Source organism: Primulina tabacum, chromosome 14 (genome assembly GCF_025594145.1).
Source record: "Primulina tabacum isolate GXHZ01 chromosome 14, ASM2559414v2, whole genome shotgun sequence".
NCBI classification, from domain to species: Eukaryota; Viridiplantae; Streptophyta; class Magnoliopsida; order Lamiales; family Gesneriaceae; genus Primulina; species Primulina tabacum.
In genome coordinates, this window is record NC_134563.1 from 6763371 (window position 1) to 6785825 (window position 22455).

Genomic DNA, 22455 nt, shown 5'->3' on the forward strand with positions numbered 1-22455 from the left:
GAACCTTCTCACCTGCTGTCACAACTGCTTTAACTGCTGCCAGACTGGAACCAACTGGTTCAGTTGACAAATCTGCTGTTCAACTGAGCAATGATGCTATGTCAATGTTTGTGAAGAAATTTGGAAGGTTTATGAGGAGGAATCAAGGAAACTTCCAGAAGCAGTATCAGAAAAATCATTCCAAAGAAGAATCTTATGCTTGCTACAACTGTAGAAAATCTGGTCATTTCATAGCAGACTGTCCTAAGCCAAAGAAGGACAGTCGAGTATCAACTGAAAAGGGAAAGAAGCCCTATGAGCACAGGAGAAGGACCAAGGATCACAAGAAATCTTTTAAAAAGAAACATGAAGTGCTTTGGCTGAAGAGAGCAAATCTAAGTGGGCTGAAACTAACAGTGATGAGTCAGAATCAGAAAGACAAATCAGTTCAAGTGAAGATGAAGAGGAAGTCAAGTGCTTAATGGCAGATGATGCTGAACTGGAGTCAGCAAGTGAACAGGTATTTGACTTCAGCTCTTCTGATTTCACTCGTGAGGAACTCATTACCACATTGCATGACATGGTAGATGAGTATCACAAACTTGTTCAATCATTTGAGAAGGTTAGAACTGAGCAAACTGATCCCAATGACAACAAAACAGAAACTGATAAGTTAGTTGAACTGTTGAGTCTAAAAAGGGAGATTGCACAGCAAAAAGTTGAAATAATTGAAAATCAAGCTTTGATATGTCAGTTAAAAACAGAAATTTCAAAACATACTGAACTGATTCAAGCTTGGAACAAGTCTTCAGTTGCACTGACTGAAATGCAGAATTCACAAAAATCAATTGATGATAAAACTGGTTTAGGCTTTAACAATCATGTTGAAAATTCTGCAAGTGATACACAACCAAGGTTGAATGAAAACCAAAAAAAGTACGTTACCTTTGTAAAATCAACTATGATAAATGAATTTTCAGAACCTAGTAAACCAGCTGTTCAATTGACTGAAAGTAAGAACAAAGGCAAATGGTATGGAATTGGATATAGCTCTGAGAGTTCAAATGATACAAGAAACTGGTCACCTAAACATTTCAATTACAAAAATCAGTACTCAAGGAATGGCTATTACAATTACTACAAATGTAAGCCAGTTCAGAAACGATATCAAAAGAATAGTCAGTTGAAAAAGGATACAAATCATATTGTTTCATCCTTACATCAGACACATATTGCCAAGAATTCGAGAAAAATTATTTGGAACACAGCAACTGGGAAGTCAGTTAGACTGATCCAAGTCTGGGTTCCTAAAAGACTAATCAGTTTAGGACCAAATGAATATGGGTACCAAAATTATATATACTGTGTGATTGCAGGTAACAGATACAAACAAAGAATCAACTTGGTATCTAGACAGTGGTAGTTCGCGGCATATGACAGGAGATGAAAATTTGTTATCTCAACTGATCAAATATACTGGACCAAACATCAGTTTTGGAGACAACTCCAAAGGTAAAACTGAGGGTAAGAGTAAACTTATCCATTGTAACTTTACAATTAAAGATGTTTTGCTAGTTGAGAATTTGAAGTATAACTTGATAAGCATCAGTTAGTTATGCGACAATAATTTCTCAGTTCAGTTTGACAGACACACTTTTTCAGTTAGAGACTCAACTGATTAGCTCATCCTAACTGGAAATCGTTGTGAAAATACTTACAAAGTCAGTTGGACTGAACAAGCTTATGCACCAGTTTGTTTCATTGCTTCCAAATCTTCTAAAAACTGGTTGTGGCATAAGAAGTTGAATCACTTAAACTTTAAATCTATTTCATATCTGATTACCATGATCTTGTAACTGGTTTGCCCAAAATAGATTTTTCAAAAAGACAAAGTTTGTTCAGCATGTCAGTTTGGTAAACAAGTAAGATCTTCATTCAAAAACAGAGGTTGTAAATTATCTTCCCGATGCTTAGAACTGTTACATATGGATATTTTTGGTCCAATACCAGTCAGGAGTTTAGGGGGAATGAAATACACCCTAGTAGTTGTGGATGCCTTTTCAAGATTTACTTGGATTATTTTTCTCAAATCCAAAGATCAAACTGCTGCACAACTGATTAAGCTCTTTAAAAGACTTTTAAATGAAAAATCAGTTGGGATTGATCGAATAAGGTTTGACAGAGGGACTGAATTCATCAATCAAAATCTTTCAATTTTTTTAGAAAATACTAGAATCAAGTATGAGCTCTCAGCAGCTAGAACACCTCAGCAAAATGGTGTAGCTGAGAGAAGAAATCGGACCCTTAAAGAAGCTGCTAGAACAATGCTTGCTGATTCTAGTATTTCTCAAAGGTTTTGGGCTGAAGCAGTAAACAATGCATGTTATACTCAGAACAGGTCAATGATTAATAAGAATCATGTGAAAACACCATATGAGATCTGGCATGGAAGAAAAAGTGTGGTTTCTTATTTCAAGATATTTGGCTGCAGATGTTTTATTCTTGATAATGGTAAAAATCAATTAAAAACCTTTGATGCTAAATCTACAGAGGGAATATTTCTTAGATATTCTTCAGTTAGCAAAGCATAAAGAGTTTTTAATAAAAATTCTTTAAATGTTGAAAAATCCATTCATGTTGTTTTTTATGAAAGCTGTACTAACTGATAAGCCAACTGATTCAGTTGAGCTAGTTGATCGATTTAGAGAAATCAGTTTGGAGGATGAAAGTAGAGAAGAAAACCATATCAATAGAAATATCCTTAAAACACCTGAATCAGAAATGCTAGATCAATCAGTTGAACAGGAACATGCTCCTGATAATCAGTTGGTGGAGCAAACAAATGATATTCAGTTACTAACTGATACAGCTCCAACTGAAACTGAAAACATTCAGTTGTCAACAGAAGCAGTTGCTGATATGGAAACAACAAATAATGAGCTCAGATGGAAAAAATCACATCCACCAGAATTGGTGATAGGTAATCTATCTGACCCGGTAAGAACAAGAAATCAAATGCTTAATTTGTTCATTCATTCTGCTTTTGTCTCACAACTGGAACCAAAGAAAACTGATGAGGCTCTTGCTGATCCTAATTAGATAAACGCAATGCAAGAGGAATTAAATCAGTTTACACATAACAATGTCTAGAACTTAGTTCCAAGACCAGTTTGCAAAACTATTATAGGTACAAAATGAGTATTCAGAAATAAACTGAACGAAGATGGTTCAGTTGCACGCAATAAAGAAAGACTTGTCACACAAGGATATAGGCAGGAAGAAGAAATTGACTATGATGAAACGTATGCACCAGTTGCAAGACTGGAAGCAATCAGAATGTTCCTTGCCTATGCATCATTCAAGAACTTCAAAGTATATCAAATGGACGTAAAAAGTGCATTTCTGAATGGTCAGTTGCAAGAAGAAGTTTATGTTGAACAACCTCCAGGTTTTATCAATCACTCTTTTCCTGATCATGTCTATCATTTGAACAAAGCTTTATATGGTCTTAAACAAGCTCCAAGAGCTTCGTATGAGACACTTTCAAAATTCTTAACTGATCATGATTTTACTGTTGGATCAGTTGACAAGACTTTGTTCAAATTTTCTAAAATAATCACATTTGACTAGTGCAAATATATATTGATGATATTATATTTGGGTCAACTAACCCCAAATTATGTGAGACATTTGCCAAGTTAATGCAGGACAAATTTGTTCTCGGACTACAAGTGAAGCAACTGGAAACTGATATTTTTATCAGTTAAACAAAATACACGAAAGAATTGCTCAAGAAATTTGGAATGGAAACATGTTCAGCTGCAAGCACTCCAATGATTTCATCAATCAAACTGGACAATGATCAAGGGGGAATATAAGTTGAAACGACACTCTACAGAGGTTTAATAGGTTCATTATTGTACCTAACTGCTAGTCGTCCTGATATTGTATTTGATGTGTGCATGTGTGCTAGATTTCAAGCAAATCCTAAGCAATCGCATTTTATAGTTGCCAAAAGAATTTTAAATATCTAAAAGGCACTCAAAATGTGGGATTATGGTACGTTAAAGACTCTTCTTTCAAATTAGTTGGATATTCAGATGCAGATTATGCAGGATGTAAGCTAGATCGTAAAACCACCAGTGGATCTTTTCAGTTTCTAGGAGACAGACTGATCTCATGGTTCAGCAAGAAGCAAACATCCATAGCTACTTCCACAACTGAAGCAGAATACCTTGCTGCTGGAAGCTGTTGTGCCCAACTGCTCTGGATTCAGCAACTGAAAGATTATGGAGTTGATGCTAAAGAATCTCCCATATTTTATGATAATACAAGCACGATTGCAATAACTTACAATCCAGTTCTTCACTCAAGGACCAAGCACATTGATGTCAGGCATCACTTCATCAGAGATCATGCTCTGAAGAAAGCTATCAGACTGGAATATGTGTCAACTAAACAACAAGCTGCTGATATCTTCACCAAACCATTACCAGAGACTAATTTTCTCACTTTCGCAATATACTTGGTTTAATTGATTTATCTTAATTATATCAGTTTTATTGCTGCTTTGTCAATAGATGTTCATTCAATTTGTCATTTATTATTTAAATGCTTGTCAACTGATCTAAGTTAGTCATTTATCAATTATCATATTCAGTTCGTTAACTATTTGTCAACTGATGTCAGTTAGTTATTTATCAGTTCTTGTATTCAGTTTGTTAACTATTTATCAACTGATTAAAGTTAAGTTTTGCAGAAAGACAAAGAGACAACATCAATTATACAAATCAAGATTTTATTAAGAATAAAATCGATACCATACAACATCACTTAGTCCACTTCCTACGGCATCTTGCCATAACATCAACCAATTATTCAAGTCATGACTCCTAATATTTCTGAAGGCTTCGGCATTTTCAATTCTCTGAAGCAAGTGTCATTCCTTCAACTATATCATGTGGATCAATACATCATCTTTGACTAGATCAGATATATGATCGACTTGAGCAAGCCTTTTAAGCTTCCTTGCAAGTGATCTCTGCTTAGCAGAAGCAGGAAATTCTCCATCATTGATTGATTGAATATAGTGAGCGGTAGTCTAAACGGACATAACCTCTATGAAGACGTATTCTTCAACATCTCTTTTAAATCTCTGAATACGTTGAGGCATCCATGAAGGATGAGGGACGTGTGTGCTGGTTTCACAATCCATTGGAGTTCAGATGTCATTACCAAATAACAATGATCTCAATTTATAGACAAGACTTGAAGAGACAGGAGGAAGACAAAGAGTCATATGACCTTAACTGATTCAGACTGAGTTTTTCTTACCCTTACTTTTAATTATATGCATTTATTGATGGGGAATATCGAAGAAAAAGTTAACTGAGAAGACAATAGTCAGTTGGTCTTCAACTAAACTGAATAAGTTCTCAACTGGTTATTCAGTTGCTGATCTAACTGATCTTCTCCGATAAGTTAACTAATTAATCGAATAATATTTTATATTAAATGATGCGACTGTTTGTCGAAGCATTAATTGTTGTCTTTCATTGAATAGTATTTTGAAACATGGATCCACATAATCCATTCATATTCTATACACGTTTTTATCACACGTACACACGTTTTAAATTCAAATTTTTCTGGACTGACACGTGTCCAAAAATTTGAGCAGTCACTTACATCAGTACTATACCCGCTCCAATTCAATTTTTTCTTCTTACGTGCACATTCAGCATTCAAAGCAAACTTCTACTCAAGCATACTCTTTTTCGCAGATTTCATTCAATCAAATGGCAAACCAGATCCCAGCTCATGTCAAGAATGCTATGGCGATCGACTTTGATTCAGTCTTGATTGTAAAAGAAGAAGAAGTCAAGAATGTTTTTCTGAAACTGCAAGCAGCTGGACTGAAACAATTTCTGGGATTATCATCTCAAGAAATTTATACTAAAAAGATTCAGGATATCTATGCCACCGGCTATGTCACTAAAAAAGGCAGTATCTCAACTACTGTAAGTGGTCAGTTGCTGATCATTGAAGAGGATTTCTTCTGCAAGCTATTTCAACTGCTTACTGATGGACTAGTTAACCTCTCTGAGGTAAAAGCTTCTGATGTTGAAGAGATGCAAACTCTTCTCTCTGCTGATGGTCGAAAAATCAAAGTTTTCGGTCCCAAGAAGGAACTGAAGCCAGAGGTGCAACTGCTAGCAGATATTGTAGCGAAGAGGCTCTTGGCAAAGGCAGGATCCTTTGCTGCACTTACTCTGGAGAAATTTCAAGCTATGACTGCAATCATGGCTGAAAGAAAGATGAACTGGAAAAATATTATTTTCAACATCTTGAGGAACATGTTTCAATCTTCCAAGCAATCTAAGGGTTTTGCGGTGCAGCTCAGCTATTTGCTGAAAATCAAAGGGATGGTGACTGATGATTCTAAGAAATCATCAAAACTGAAAATCTTCAATGCCAAAAATGTCCAGCCACCCAAGCAGAAACTGGACATGACTCCTGAGAAGTTTATTCAAGTGAAGAAGGAGATTGTGATGGAAGGAGCTCCCAAATCAGTTAAGAAAGCTAGGAAGGAGACTCGGAAGAAGATGCTTAAACGTAAACTGATTATCAGTGAAAGTGATTCTGAGAAGACTCCATCTCCCAAAATTTCCAAGAAACCCAGGACCAAAAAGACTAAATCTGAAACGTCTACTATTTTAAAAGTGCGAAAATAAATTTTTTTTTAAGCTCGCCATTACAAAATAACATTTAAAATAATCGTCTTTATTTGACAATAAAAATCTCACAGTTTAAAATGACCAACATCAAACGTAAACGTAAAGGAGTAAAAATCGTAATATCCTCAGCGTATATAAAATGTTCATCTTCTCTCAAATCTCATAAAACATAATGCGGAAAACATGTGGTCCTCGGGTCGTGTCACCGCACCAGGTCTGCCTACTCAGAGTTCGGCACCTCCAGTCTCCTCATCATTAAGCTCACCTAAATCACACACGCTTAGTGAGTCTAAGAACTCAACACACCTGTACCAAGAATAACAAGTACATATACATAGCACACAGCAGTGAAAAATATCATACTCAACATATATTTCATGAACTTAAAAGCATACGTAAGCGTGTTGTGTAAAATCATATCGTGTCAAAGCATGTCATCTCATGTCATCATATTCCTAAACGTGTCGTGTAAAATCATATCGTATTAAAGCATGTCATCTCATGTCATCATATTCGTAAACGTGTCGTGTAAAATCATATCGTATTAAAGCATGTCATCTCATGTCATCATATTCGTAAACATGTCGTGTAAAATCATATCATATTAAAGCATGTCATCTTATGTCATCATATACGTATACATTTTCTTTTTAATTGAATTCAGTTCATTAGTTGTGACTTTCGTATCAGCTCTATTCGATGGATCCATCTATAAAACTGTGGTACCCGACGGCATGGGACATCAGCGACAGCATTACCCGCCCACTGATCCCGGGCCTCAGCTCATCATATCTCATGTCATCGTATACATATATATTGTCAGTCACAACCAATTCTCATCCTTCAAAAATATTATCATTTTAATCACTTAATAAAAACATGCATATGTGTAACTTTTCTTTTAAACCAGACATGCAACGTATTTATCATAATTACGTAAAAATCGTAAAAATGATGCATAAACATTTAAAATATCATATATTTGTGCTCAGGGCGCTGCCAGGACCAAAATCTCACCCCGGGTGCAAAATGACCATTTTGCCCCTAGAAACCCAAAAATTATCGTTTCACCCCTAGACCTCTAAATTGACCCGAAACTTACCAAACTCCTTAAAATGTCCCAAAACATAATTAAAAGCATCCCTAGACGTAAACTCGAGCTCAATTCAAAACTTGACCGATTCGTTTTAAAACTTGGACCGGAGTCCCGGTTTTAACCCGAATCGACTCGAAACTTAACCAAATTTTCCCAACTTTTTACCACACCTTGAAAACACTTAAGAGTCCTAAAACCCAACAATTAAAGCCCCTAACTCACGGAAAATCAGTCTCTTACAGCTGCAGGAAAGTTTCATATTCCCTACCTCTACCAACCCTAGTGTCCCACTTCCCATTAATGCACTCTAGCCTACACCCAATCAATACAGCTCCGTATCAGTCCTCCTTAGACCCTCCTAGGACGTCCTTGATTCCACTGAACCCACACAAACTAGTCCCCTACACGCTGGTGCTTTCCAGCTTCTCGCTAAACCTCACAAAGTACTCGGCCATGACCCATCCTCGATGCAGCTCCCTCACGTGGCCCTCGAGTTCAGACCAGCAGGGTTCAAGCCCTTTCAGATCGTGACCCAGACTCATCAGAGACCAGTCCATGGCCTGGAGATGCCCTCACCCCATCAATTGCACCTTTGGTCCGAGCCCCATCCCAAAACGAGACCATATACGCTCAACTCCTCGGCTCTTCATCCTACCGCAAGATGCCTTAAACTCTAACCCCAGAACATCGTCTCATCACCTTGCTCAGCCCCTAAACGACCAGCACTAGCAGCCCTTGCACAACAAATCAGAAAACGTGAGTGGTGCTCGTGGAGATGCATGGAACAAGGCAAAACCAATAAATCCTCATGTACAGTTGCTGGATCGAGAATTTCATGAATGGACAAGCATATAACAACATATATATATCGTGTATGATGCATAAAGGATGATACAATGCGTGCCTTATGTTTGGTTAAGGAAGAACGATCGAGGAACCAACAACCGAAGGAAGAAGATCTTTGCTTGAGGAGGAAAATGGCTTCACCGAAATGTTGCAGCAGCAAATCACGAGGAAGCTTGTGAGTGGAGGGAGTGGGCGGCTAATGGGGAGTTTAGGGAATAATTAGGAGTTAATTAATAGATAATAATTTAGCTATTGGACCCTAATTTTTATTTAAGAGTTAAAAAAATATAAATAAGCCCAATAAGTCCAAAAATGGGCCCATTAAATCCAAACGCACTCCCGAAGAATATTTCGTGTTGTAAAGATTTTGAAAATATTAGTCGAACCCTTAAAAAGTCTCCCGATTCGACAAAATTCACGTACCGTTGAAAATAAAAATCTTGCGGGTAAAAATACCCAATAAAATCCCTTTTTTGAAAATATTCTTAAAAACACCTTATTTTAATTAATAAAAATTAATCATGTAATAAACATGATTTTCCTGAAAATTCTACAGTCTTCGTTCCTCGTTCGAGCGTGAAATGCATCTAGAAACCCCAATGCAGGAACTTTTAAAATTTCATGAATTAAATCCTATCATGCATGAATTATACATAAAATGCATAAAATAATTAAACACAAATTAATAAAATAAACATGCATTTTGTGCTTTAAAAGAATTTAATAAAATATCAGAGATATTTAATAATTTGCATGCACGTGGTTCACATGGACCTTCAAATTTTCGGGACATTACAAAATCAGTGATGGATGTGAGCACTATCCCATCTAATAAGACCATCTAATCTGCAGCTAATCAGCCGATCAAGGCTACTCCACTCAGAACTGTACCAGTTGAGCCGTCAACTGATGATCAGTTACCACTGTCTGCAGTTCTCAAAAAGTCTATCATCGAATCTGGTGAAAAGAAGAAGCTTGTTGGAGTTAAAGCTCAACTTATAACTGTCACTAGACCAACTCCTCTACCGATGGCAAGACCAAAAGGAGTAGTGATTCGAGAACAAGTGGACACGACAAGATCGGGAATGAGCATTTCTCATGTTCTAACTGAATCTAAGGGCAAAGAGAAAATGGTTGAAGAGCCCAGACCAACCAATACCATTCAGACGCACATTGACCTCATTTGGAAGGAAGTCAATGAATTTTCTGAAGGTAAACTCGGAACTTATGAAGAATGGGTAAAGTGTAGAACTGTTGTGTTTGCCAGGCAATTACGAAAGAAATCAGTTTTAAAGAAATTCATTGCCTTGGAAACACTTGTTCTGAAATTGGTCAAAGCTGCCACGGTGGTTCAAGCTCTTGAGAGGTAGAAATATTTCTTTGATCAGATACGGGCAAAGAACCAGTTCAGTTGCCCTCCACAACTGAACAAGAAATATTGAGAACTAAAGAGCCAATTCAGTCAGTTATCATGACTGAACAGGCAGTTTTTGAATCAATTGAAGAGGCTCAGTTGCACTCAGTTGCAACTGAAGAAGTGCCAGCTGATCAACCTTCTATCATTCAGCCAACCGAAACATCAGTTGAGCATTCTATCCCATAAATAATTGTTGTTTCAACTGATCATCCGCTTGAAGCATCATCAGACCCTGCTACTGATCCAACTTCTCCTCCACAACCTCAACTTAAAGTTTTACCAGAAGAGACTTCAGAAATGGTCAATACTACAACTGAACTAACTGACGGGGCACTGATCATTTTCAATGAAGAAAACAGAGAGAAACCAGAAACTTCCGGAGCCATGTCTCCAAGCATTACAATAGAAAATGAGTCTCTGTTCGAAGAAATTACAGCTATTCAGACCAACCTCGTTGGTATAATGACTTCCATTTATGACATCCTATCAACGCAATTCTTGCACACTATGAGGATTGATTCTATTAAGAAAAATACCATGGGTAAACTGCAGCAAATCCAGAAGGATGTTTCTTCTTTATTCTTTCATATGGAAGAGCTCCGCAAAGACAGAGTTTCAATTGAAGCACATTTCCAGACGCAAGCATTAGTGACAAGACTTCTAGACTATCTGGAAAGTACTGTTTCAAAACGAATGGATTTACTGCAAGATATCCTAATGAATGCAGTTTCTAATCTCTCTTTAGATGTGCGGAATTTATCAAAAAAAAGTTGATGAGTTTGACAAAAAGGGGGAAATAGGAGAAATAAAAGATCAAAAAGGGGAAGACAAAGGAAAGAAGAAGAAATAAAGATCAGTTGAAGACTTTAGCAGGAATTCTTTATTCTTTTATTTTTTATACGAATCTGTACATTAGAAGAATTATTTTATCTACAATGAGTTTGAAGAATATTTTTTTGAGTTCAGTTGATCAGTTCATACTTTACAAGTTTTGTCAAACACCAAAAAGGAGGAAATTGTTGGAAACTTAATTTCGGTTGTTTGAAAAACTAAGTAATTAATTGGACTAACTGATCAAGTAACTTGTAGTAACTGAACTACACAAATCAACTGATAGTTGCCTAACCGAAGATTAAAGCGCAGTTTATTGAAGGCAACTGAAACCAGCTGAACTGAACTTACGAAGACAACTGACTGATCAGTTGGAAACTGATCAGTTGACATATTCACTTGTGAGCTTATCAGCTGATCATTCAGCTATACACGTCATCAGTTGAAAAGGACATTCAACCGACAACAGTACAAAGCAGACTTCAACTCGTAGTAGAACGCCGCATTTCAGAGCTTACAGTGTACGAATGTCAGAGGAATGTTGACGTGGCAATCAACGGATATATTGATTCAAATTATATTTAAAGTTACCGTTGAAGAGAAGCCTATAAATAGGTGAGAAGAGCAGTTGAGCAAGCAACCAATCGATCTATCTATTTTCAAGCTTGTTGTTTTCTTGTTGAATTTATTGCTCTTACTCAAGAATCAAAAAGCTCACACTTATCTGATTTATCTGTAGCATTTGAGGCTATCTTTCGAGCTTACAAACACAAACCGTTTTATTGTTTATTTGATCTTAACTAGATCAATTGTGCTAAGTTCAGTCGAAGAACTGTGAGATATTTAGTAAACTAAGAGTTTCAGTTTTGGCAGTGTTAAGTCCAAACTGAAGTGGGTCTATACAAGTTTTTTATTGATCAAAGTCTTTTAGTGCATATCATATCCTTGTGATAGAAGGGGTGACGTAGGAGTTATTTCAATCTCCGAACATCCATAAATCTTCGTGTTATTACTTTAGTTATTTATTCTATCTTTCAATCAGTTTATTTTCGCAACTGTTATTAGTTAAACTGATTGTCATTGACTGACAAGATTCCTCGTTTCAATTTGTCACAGAACTGACAATTCATTCGAAAAGATTCATAAATCGTGAGTGTTTATTCAACCCCCCTTCTAAACACATTTCAACTATCAACTGATCCTAACAATTATTATTATATTAAGATAATTTTAATAATATTAATTGTTTCAATAATAAAATTCAGTCAATCAAAGAACAATTATAAATAAAATGAACAAAAATAATAACTTTACCTCTTAAGAATCCCTCGTATGAAATAAATGATAAAATCAACGAATAATATAATAACATGTCAATGTTAAACATTCTTATAAAAAATACATTATAAAAAAACATTAATTCAATAATAATAAAAAAATCAATACCTGAAAATGATAACAAAAAAATTTTAAACACAACGTCGAGAAGAATTATAGTTAACAAAAAAAGCCGCGGAGCGAAGGAAAATTTAGCCATAAGGAATGCCAAATATTTAAGCCGCGGAGCGAAGGAAAATTTGCGCATAAGGAATGTCGAATATTTGGCAATTTATAGGTAGGAGGATGGGTCACGGATTCTCTGTCATGGACTCATTGAATCCGTGGCAGGCTTCCACGGATTCTGAATCCGTGACAGTCTGTCACGGATTCAATGAATCTGTGATATCATTTATTTTTTTAAAAAAAATTGAATCCGGAATTTTATTACACGGATTGTTATATTTTCACAACACTTCCAAATTTGCAATATTTTATTACATACTTTTTAAAATTATATTATTTTAAAAAAACCCAATAGTTAAGTTTGATACGTCGGATCTTGGCAGGATATGTTATTTTCTTGGTATTGAAGTAGTTCAATCTACTTATGAGATTTTTACTTACCAAAAGAAATATGTTCAAAAAGTTTTTTGCAGATTTAAGATGGACAAATGCAATTCTGCAAGTACTCCCGTAGAGCGTGGTTTGAAGCTAACCAAATATTGTGAAAGAAAGAAGATTGAGCACACTTTACAAGCAAATTGTTGGAAGCTTAATGTATTTGATAGCAACAAGGTCAGATATTATGTATTCTTTTAGTCTCATAAGCATATACATCGAGAATCCTACAGAAATGCATCTTTTAACTACCAAGAAGATTTTACGATACTTATAACAAACACCATAACTTGGTCTCTACTATAAGAAAGGAGAACAATCAGATTTGATGGCTTTTTGTAATAGTGATTATGCAGAAGATCAAGATGATAGAAAAAGATTTTCAAGATATATTTTTCTCTTAGATTCAGCGATGTTCCATGGACTTCGATAAAGCAATTAATGGTTATTTTATCAACCAAAGCTGAATTTGTTGCAACAACTTCATGTGCATATCAAGCTATTTAGTTGAAAAAAAAATCTTGAAGAGCTTACATTCAAAAATCATAATCATATTGCAATTTAGTGTAATAATACAACCATAAAACTATCAAAGAATTCAGTCCTACACGGAAAAAGCAAGTACATTGATGTGAAATATCATTTTTTTAAGAGACCTCGTAAAAATGAAACAATTGATCTCATCTATTGCAGAAGGGAAAACCAAATATGTGACATGTTTACCAAGTCTCTCAAATTAGCTGTTTTTCAAAAACTGGGGAACCACTTGGTATAGCACACTACAAAACAAGTTTGAGGGAGGGTGCTCTTATTAAACCAATGTTGACTTTATCGGTTTAAGGGAGGGATTTTTGAATTGTTAAAGATTTTTCCAAGTATTTAGTTATCTGTATTCTCAAAATGAAGTCTGTTAATCATGGTTTATTAGTAACAAAGTATATAATTATCTTTGGATATATGTTATTTAATGGTTTTTAGTGTGCTATTAGTTCGCAATCTTAAGTTTGATGTTAACGAAACTTGTTATTTTGTGTTACTAATGATTTACTTTAGTGTGCAGAAGCTATGATCAGTTACGAGTTGTTTACATCGTAAACTGAAGACCCAACTGATCGCACAAACCAAATCAGATGAACGGATACGTCAAATGAGCAGTTCAGCTGATCGTCCAGTTGATAGATGGTTCAGCAGGAGAATCTCAGAAACCTGACCAGCCTAAGGAGTTTTCAACTGATGAAGAAGCCCAGCTGATCAGTTCAACTGAATGAGAGTGAAATCAGTTCAACTGACGAGTCAACTGATTACACCAGCCCAACTGAATATCAGTTCAGCTGACTAGTTCGGAGCGTCAGTTAAGAATCTTTCAGTTGTAGATGAAGACAAACTCATTCAGTGGTTTCCAGCTATACACAAAAGTAAAAAGCAATTGTCCAGTCAAAGGACAATAATGAACATTGCATCAGAGCATTAAATACAAATGTTTCAGAAGGGCAGTCAAAAAGTCGAGACACGAAGTCCAAGGAACGAATTCAAAATGCAATGGATACAATTATTGAGTCTCACTGTACGATCAGTTTCCCGCCTATATAAGTAGAAGATCAGTGAAGACTTGAGGTGTGACAAAAACAAAATAAAAGAGAGGGCACGCTAAATGCTTATCAGCTTTCAAGAAGCAAATTAGCCCAGAGGGACACTTCAACGTGTTGTCAGCTTAGTTTAAGAAGCTTATTTCCCTCAGTGTGTGAGAACATCCTTGTTCAGTTCTCACACACGTACATACTCAGCACCACCCAAATATAGTCTTGCACAAAGACGTTAAACTTGTGTATGTAGTCTTTCTCGCATAGACGTTAAAGAAATGTTGGCTGAAAGGTGCTGCCTTCAGTCTAGACTAGGAGTTCAGTTAAGCAGTTGATAAGTCCTAAGCTGGGTGAGTTTGTACAAGTAGTTGTATAAATCAAAGTCTTCTAGTGAATCCTACCCGAGGTGGTAGAAGGGGTGACGTATGAGCAGTTGAAGTCTCCGAACATCCATAAAAATATCATGTGTATTTAACTGATTAACTGTTGTTTTCAAACTAACTTGATCAGTTAGAGCATCCGTCAGTTCAGTTATTTCCACAACTGAACTGATATATGTGACAACTGATCCTCTGTTTTTCAGTTATTCAGTTTACATAAGTTAAAACGTTTTCTAATTTAACAGTCTTCTTCACAAATGATTACATCGAGTTTCTTCCGCTTGATTTTTAACCAAACTCGATTTAATTCATCGGTGTTAACATTCTTAGAACACGAGCTATTGCAGCTCATTGGAGAATATTGTGTTTGAAATGTCTTCAAAGGCACAAGCACACGATCATTCATTATTGTTCTTTCTGTTGATATATTTGTCTATAAAAGGCTCATTGCTCAATAAAGAAGATATTTAACAGAAAACAAAATTATACTCTTTGTTTGATTTATATTTTATTCTCTCAATTTTTAAATTTTTTATCAGTACAAAATCTGAACAACTAAGATTATATTTATATGTTTATTTAATTTGAAGTTTAGAAAATATAGTTCAAACTATTTTTTATAAAACGTAGAAAAGATATTGAAATTTTAAAAAATATCAATAATAGTTCACTTTTTATGTGAAAAATACATAAGAAAAAAATAATATAAAAATTATTAATAATATTCAACTTTTTATTTGAAAGAGCATAGTTAGGTATCGATTAAATAATTAAATTAAAATAAATTAAAAAATCTATCAATTATTAATTAATAGTAGGAAAAAAGAATGCATAGTGATGTATCAATCAACTAAATAAATTAATTTCATTTACTTGAAATTTAAAAAATTAACTCTAAACCTCTCACCATAAATTTACATGTTCATTTAATTTGAAGTTTAAAAAATTAAAAAATACACTAATCTTATACAAATCAATTAAATTAACAAACATTATAACAACATTATATGATTATTGTCAATCTTAAATCGACAAAATCACAATACATTATTATTATTACAAAAAATAAATATTATTCATATCAATTATTTGAAATATAATAAAACACCAACACCCACAAATATTTATTTAAACTAAATCTATACTATTTTATTAAGTTTTAGACACTTAGAGTAACTAACTTTGGTTTCATGCTCTATTTTAATAATTATATATATTAATAAAATGTTAAAATTTTATTGCAACTTATATGTAGTTCAGCGGACATAGTCATTTTTTCTTGGGGTTTAGGTTATATGTTCAATTATTATTGAGATCATTTTTTTATTCTTTTATTTTTAAATTTATTTTTAATTTATATATCAAAATTACAGTGTAGTTCCTCATTATTTTTTATAATTAAATTTTGATCCTCATTTAAATATAAATCAAATTAATTATAAAAAATATTATACAAGCACGCAACGCGTACGTCGGTGTATTAGTTTATATAAATTTCTAGCACCCGCCGCACTCCTCGGCGTGTGAACCAAACTCCACCACCACTGTTTCTTCGGAATCCTCGCATAAGCATTTCCTTAAATGTCATTTACTCCATCATGATATTAAATTTTATCATACTTGTATCTAATATTTTGATATATTTTAATATAAAACCGTTTATTTTCATAATTATATAGTTTTGAGTTAAAATTTGATACACCAATATATTTATTGTATATCTGCTACTGATTGCCGCAAGTGGCGATTTAATCATGAGTAGATCTCTTGTGAGACGATCTCACGAATCTTTATATGTGAGACGGGTCAACTCTACCGATATTCACAATAAAAAATAATATTCTTAGCGTAAAAAATAATATTTTTTCATGAATGACCCAAATAAGAGATACGTTTCACAAAATACGACCCGTGAGACCGTCTCACATAAATTTTTGCCTTTAATACGGGGCCCAACACTATCATTTGCCCCTTCTTCCAATCTCCTTAGCACAGCACTGATAACACATAAAAACTAAAGAATCGAATAAAAGCTTATATTATTAGTGTCTTCACGTTAACAAAGAACTAAATTTAGGAGGCAAATCAACTAAAAAATTTAGAATTGGACAAGAATCTTATTCAAATCTGATAACACAGAACATATTTTTCCAACATAATTCACAATTTTTCCAACATACAGAAACACTTGTTTAGATATACTTGATGTTGCTAACTCGATGTTACATCAGACTAGAACCAACGGAAAAATGAGAGACTTTCTGTAATAATGAATATGGAGACCAGAAATTGAGAAATCTAAGCCCGTGATATAGACATTTTTTAAAAATTACAAATCACAGAAAAATTACCTAGGCAAGTATAAGAGTGAATCCAAAATTCTTTTACCCGGTTTTGGGTCAAATGATATGTTGATCGATATGCAATTTTGCAGTCTTCGACACCTTGTTCTTATTGTATTTCACATCATGATGCAAATATGTGCCAGTGATGATCAGACGATAGTATTTCCTTAATTTTTTCGAGTCTCTTCAGAATCTCCAAGAAAGAAGGTCTCTGGTTCATGTCTGCTGCCCAGCACTGTTCTGTTAACCTGAACAGTTTGCAGACTCAGATCAGGATATAAAAATTCTAGTTACTTTCAATGCTACAATAACAGTAAAGAGAGCATATTAGAAATTGGTAAAGATGGCAGGTTGTGACAAAAAAACATCATAACTAAATGTGTAAGATGAGCTGGGAGGGTACTGGACCATTAGTACCTTCCAAGATATGGTAGAAGATGTAATAATTAACTGTCGTGAAAGTTTTTATGATTTAGTTATCTCTAATTCTTGAATATCAAAGACAGCGCAATGAGGACGATTAAATCCATTTAGACAGCCTAACTAGATTGGACCAAGGCTTGAATGGTTATCGCCAAAAAAACTAGTTTTGAATCATTTTTATCGGTGAATTTCCAGGTGATAATGCTTTTTTCTTTCACCATACATATTACTACATTGTCTATCACTGTATCCCAAGATATTGGATTCTATAGCTACTTACTCTCTCAATTCAGGAATAAAACCTTTAGCCCTAAAATGTGGCCTGTGTCCGTCCGCCACATATCGAGCTGCTTCATATGGTTCATAGTGTGACAATGGAGGCTCTCCTTCAAGCATCTGCAACAAGATACAATCACAATCACTTCACATTATGATTTCATCAAGTTTACTAAATCATACACGTGGCAGAAATCAAATTTACCTCGTATAGGATCATTGCAAAAGAGAAAACATCGACCTTCTTATCATATTTCCGGTGCTTGAAGACCTCAGGAGCCATGTAACGGTCTATTGAAGTAAACAGATTACATATTACTAGTCATCAAAAATAATCTACAAACCCCAGCTGTGTATAAAATTGTTCTTATAAAAGATGCTTACAGCTCCCAGTCTCGCCAGTCATTTTGTACACATCATGAGCATGTTGTACTCTGATGAGCTTGCTTAACCCAAAATCTCCTACTTTTAAATGGTCAGCATTCGCGTTGACAAGTAGAACGTTCCTGGAAAGTTACCATACTTAGAGAGAGACTCTAATTGCATGCATTGCCATTGTTGTCTTTGTTGATAAAACCATTTTATGTAGCGAAAGACCAACTAACCTTGGTTTTAGATCTCTGTGTATTACAACATTTGGTTCACTGTGGAGATAAGCCATGCCTCTGTCCAAACAAGATGGTGGTGATCAGACACCGTAATGCACATTCTTATGATGCTGAATGAAGAAAGTAAATAAGAATGTTCCGCAAGCATACCTATCTAGTGTTTTCATCATAATCCTACACATTTGGACTTTTCTTGGACTAATTCAGGTTCAAAGTGTATAGCACGCCTTAAACCCCGATAAAAACATAAATAACTAGAGAAGAAAAATTCACCTTCAGTCTTATTTTATATGGTTGGGACATATAAGTTCCCTTTGCACTTAAAAATGAGCATCAGGCACAAGACTTTCATTGGTATAAAGGATCAAGAAAAGAGCTTTTCTTTACGGACCCTAATTTCACTAAACAGAAATAAAATCTGTAGAATAATTCCAATTGTACCTGGACATGTCTAGAGCAAAGTTTATTGCTGTTGATGGATTCAGTGCCCCTTTTTCCTTCAGATGCTGATGAAGATCACCCTATAAAAGAATGTCATAAGAGAACCTACAGTGAGAATATTTGGAAGTGAAATGATATTTCTTCTAAAGGGGTAAAAAAAATCATTCACTCACCCCTCTTAAGTACTCTGTAATTAACATTAGGGGCTTCTTCTCAGTCACAGCTCCTAGAAATTGGACGATATTTGGATGACGAAGCTTGACAAGCAAATTGACCTCGTGTCTGAAGTCCTGACTGAATTTAGGGCAAGATAAAGTAATTCACCATAAGTCAGGAGGAAAATATGAAAGTAAATAGCTATAACATGTACTATTGTAGTGACTGAGGAACCTTACAATTATTAGAACTCCATAAAAAAATAGATTAATCCAAGAGATTAAGCATGTAAATTAAGATCACTAGATACTGTCACTGAGTTCCGTCACTAAGTTCCACAAACATCAAACATGCATGAAAAAGGGGATAACATTCAAATCAAAGCATCTAATATCTCCTTCTTTTTTAAAAAAAAAATAACTGATACCTCGTTTAAAAGGGGAGAAAGAATGGGAAGTTTGATATTGTGAGATGAAGTCGAAACACATACATCACTAGCTTGTCATCTGAAAGGCTTGGGAGAATGCGTTTGACAGCTATTGGTGTTCCGCGCCAAGAAACTTTTAGTATCTCACCAAAAGACCCCTACCAATATCAGCTGTCATCAGCAACAATGAATTTTGTAGACAGAAATCAAATATTATTTGCATTTGAAGTGGTGATCAACAAGAAACAACAGTTGATGGATCACACAAAAAGTGTAAACAAAATTGTAAAACCTAGAAACAAAGTTTAAGATTCCTAGAACCACACTACAGTCTACAGCCTTGATTTTTAACCCACCACCCGCATCCCCTAAAATCCATATCTATAAGAAAAAGGAAACGGCACATTGCAGAACTGAAGGAGATTTTTCAACAGAAAAAACATAAGAAGCCCATTAAGGTCAACATAATATTGTTAATATGCAATCATGTTATTATAATACACAATAACCGTAGTAGGATCATAATTCAGAAATATTTGAAATCCTATGAAGATAAACTGTCTTTACAAAAATAAACCAATAAAGAGATTCACATATTCAATTAGGTATGACATGGATTTCCACAGTAAATACTATGCTTCATTAGAATTGTTCCACTTGGTAAAAGCTAAAAACTATATTCAAACTTAAATATTCTGAAAAGAGAGAAAAAGAAGATTTTATAATTGAAGACACTGTAAATATAAAATTTCTTGAGTTCCTTTCAGCAAAGAAAGTCAAGTTATTCTATAAGCTCATTGCAGAAACCACGTGATGATTGATCAATAACTTGTTGTGCAAATAAATACAGACCTTCCCAATGAGAATCGCGCCTGAGAAGTCCAGCTCATTCGGGTCAATCTCCCAATCACACTTCTTAGGAAGAGGAGGCGGCACAGGCCTTGGTTCAAAATGACTTCCACTCTGGCCCTGCAACATGCCCAAAGGATTTATCCATGTGGAAAGGAAGCCAAGAAAGTATAAAATGAATTTTGCTCTTAAAAAATGGAAGATGAAAACATAATTTGAAATTCAGCTCATTTGAGCATGTTTCACGAATCTCACTGCCACCCTGAAGGGTTACAAACTGTCAAGTTCCATCCTACAATATTTCCACAAAAAAATAAAAAATTATAGTGGTCATAGTTGTCAAGGGCTCAAGGCACACCGAGGCCATGAAGGCCTGAGGCGCAAGCGCACATTTTTAAATTTAAAAAATATATATTTACCTTAGAATAAATATATTAAAATATGAAATAATTAAGTCACAATGTAATACAAAACAAAAAATAATTAATAAGTTCATAGTAAATAATAACATGATTAAAATTCTTCAATCATCTAAATCAAATTCATCTTCTTCCATCGAATCATCAGATACCTCACTTGTGTTATTCTTGGACTTCATCATTTTCTTGATCAACATTAATAACTTCTTCCTCTTCATCCAAAAGATGTGAAATCGATCTTTTTCTGGTTATTTTGGATCTAGATGCGCTCACCTCGTTATTCTGTTCAGAGCTCTCTTCTTCTGATTCCGATGTTGGGTCGTTGGGTTGCTAGGGTTTGGGTTTGAGCTATTTGTTTAAACAAGTAATTAAAAAAATTTACCCAAGCACTTGAGTAAACTTCCAAGGCTAGTCTAGGCGAGTACCTGGACTCGCTTTAGTGAATTTGTTAGCCTAGGGTACCGGGCGCAGGTTCCTCGCCTCATGGCGCTTAAGGCGAGAGGCACTCGCCTTTGACAACTATGGTCTTATATGTAAACCTAGTGAAAAATCCTGCATCTCGCCACTTACAAGCAGAGGCAGAAGTTGCCTCACAATTTCAGCGCTTCGGTCTCAGAAAAAGTCACAAATACAAGGATAAGCTCATAATGAGAATTGACATAGACATAAAAAGGTGAAACCCCTATGCCTCAAACAATGGAAATGAAAAAAGATGAAATTTTCCGAAACTACTAAATAAACACTTAAAGAGAAACATTGAACAAATAAAGAACTAAAAAAATTAATATGATAGCATTCCGCTAACTTTCAAGTCTTCTGTTCTCAAAAGGAATGATAAATTCAACAAGCGTTGAACTTACATAAGATAGGCCACCAAAAGACTTCAACAATTCAATCATGGCAAATCTTTTTGCTCCTTCGGCATCAGCTAAAGGCTGTTTCACAAAAACAAAGAGCAGAGAGCTAAGATTTCTTAAAAATAGCACAAAATTAACCATCGAATAAATAAAAAACAATTAAAGTGCTAAAGCTCAACAGTCTTCATCAACCAATAGAATTAAATATTAAAACAAAAGCTCAAAATCAAAATCATCACCAAAATACTCGAGCCAGAACTCAACAATTATCACGTACACATTAAATGTGAACATAGTGATTAAAAAACTCACGGTATTTTTCCATCGATCTTGAGCGTTGACGTCAGCTTCGTGATCCAGAAGACACTTGGCAATGTCGATCCAGCCGTGAATTGCCGCCACATGGAGCGGAGTTCGGTTATCATAGTCTCTAGCGTGCACCAGAGATCGATCCTCCTCCAGTAACTTTCTGACCGCGGCGACGTCATTTTGGTGAGCGTGCCATAGAATGAGAGACGTCCGGCTCACCCGTGCCTTCTCTTTCTTCTTCTCCCTCTCCGCCGCGGATAATGGCGGAAGCTGCGCCTCGGAGTGGCCCGAGATACCTTCGCTTCCACTCATCGATATTTACGCTGTTTTTCTTCACCTTTTCCTCTCTGATTTGTTGTTAGCTTTTCTCAGAATATCCTCTAATGCTATGCATATATATATATATATATATATATATATATATATATTAATTTAATATTTGAACAATTTTTAAATAATTCATTCCATCAATTTAAGGATGATTATTTGTTGGTAAAATTAATGGATTAGTCGATACTGTCTCCTCTTTCAAAATCTATCA

General features: G+C 35.0%; 1 protein-coding gene across 2 annotated transcripts; it reads right to left on the minus strand.

The window, feature by feature from the left end:
• Positions 1-16884: 16884 nt before the first annotated feature.
• LOC142524949 (serine/threonine-protein kinase VIK-like) lies at positions 16885-22318 on the minus strand. 2 transcript variants are annotated; one of them, XM_075629109.1, is made up of 11 exons: positions 21918-22318; positions 21609-21683; positions 20333-20449; positions 19544-19638; positions 19071-19191; positions 18898-18977; positions 18454-18513; positions 18233-18354; positions 18054-18139; positions 17853-17968; positions 16885-17397 (listed from the first exon to the last, which is right to left on the minus strand). In XM_075629109.1, exons 1-11 carry the CDS (start codon positions 22224-22226, stop codon positions 17271-17273), a joined length of 1308 nt encoding a protein of 435 aa, XP_075485224.1. In that variant the 5' UTR covers positions 22227-22318; the 3' UTR covers positions 16885-17270. The 2 variants fall into 2 exon arrangements, with proteins under 2 accessions (XP_075485224.1, XP_075485225.1); XM_075629110.1 differs by lacking the exons at positions 21609-21683; positions 21918-22318 and adding an exon at positions 20901-21163.
• Between the last annotated feature and the right edge of the window lie 137 nt (positions 22319-22455).

What these genes read in the sequence shown, in the direction of transcription:
- LOC142524949 (XM_075629109.1), bottom strand. Translation starts at nt 22,226, where the DNA reads ATGAGTGGAAGCGAAGGTATCTCGGGCCACTCCGAGGCGCAGCTTCCG. An exon ending in GCGCGATTCTCATTGGGAAG is followed by an intron (nt 19,639 to 20,332) that starts GTCTGTATTTAT and finishes TGATATTGGTAG; the next exon opens with GGGTCTTTTGGTGAGATACT. An exon ending in CACAGAGATCTAAAACCAAG is followed by an intron (nt 18,355 to 18,453) that starts GTTAGTTGGTCT and finishes GTAACTTTCCAG; the next exon opens with GAACGTTCTACTTGTCAACG.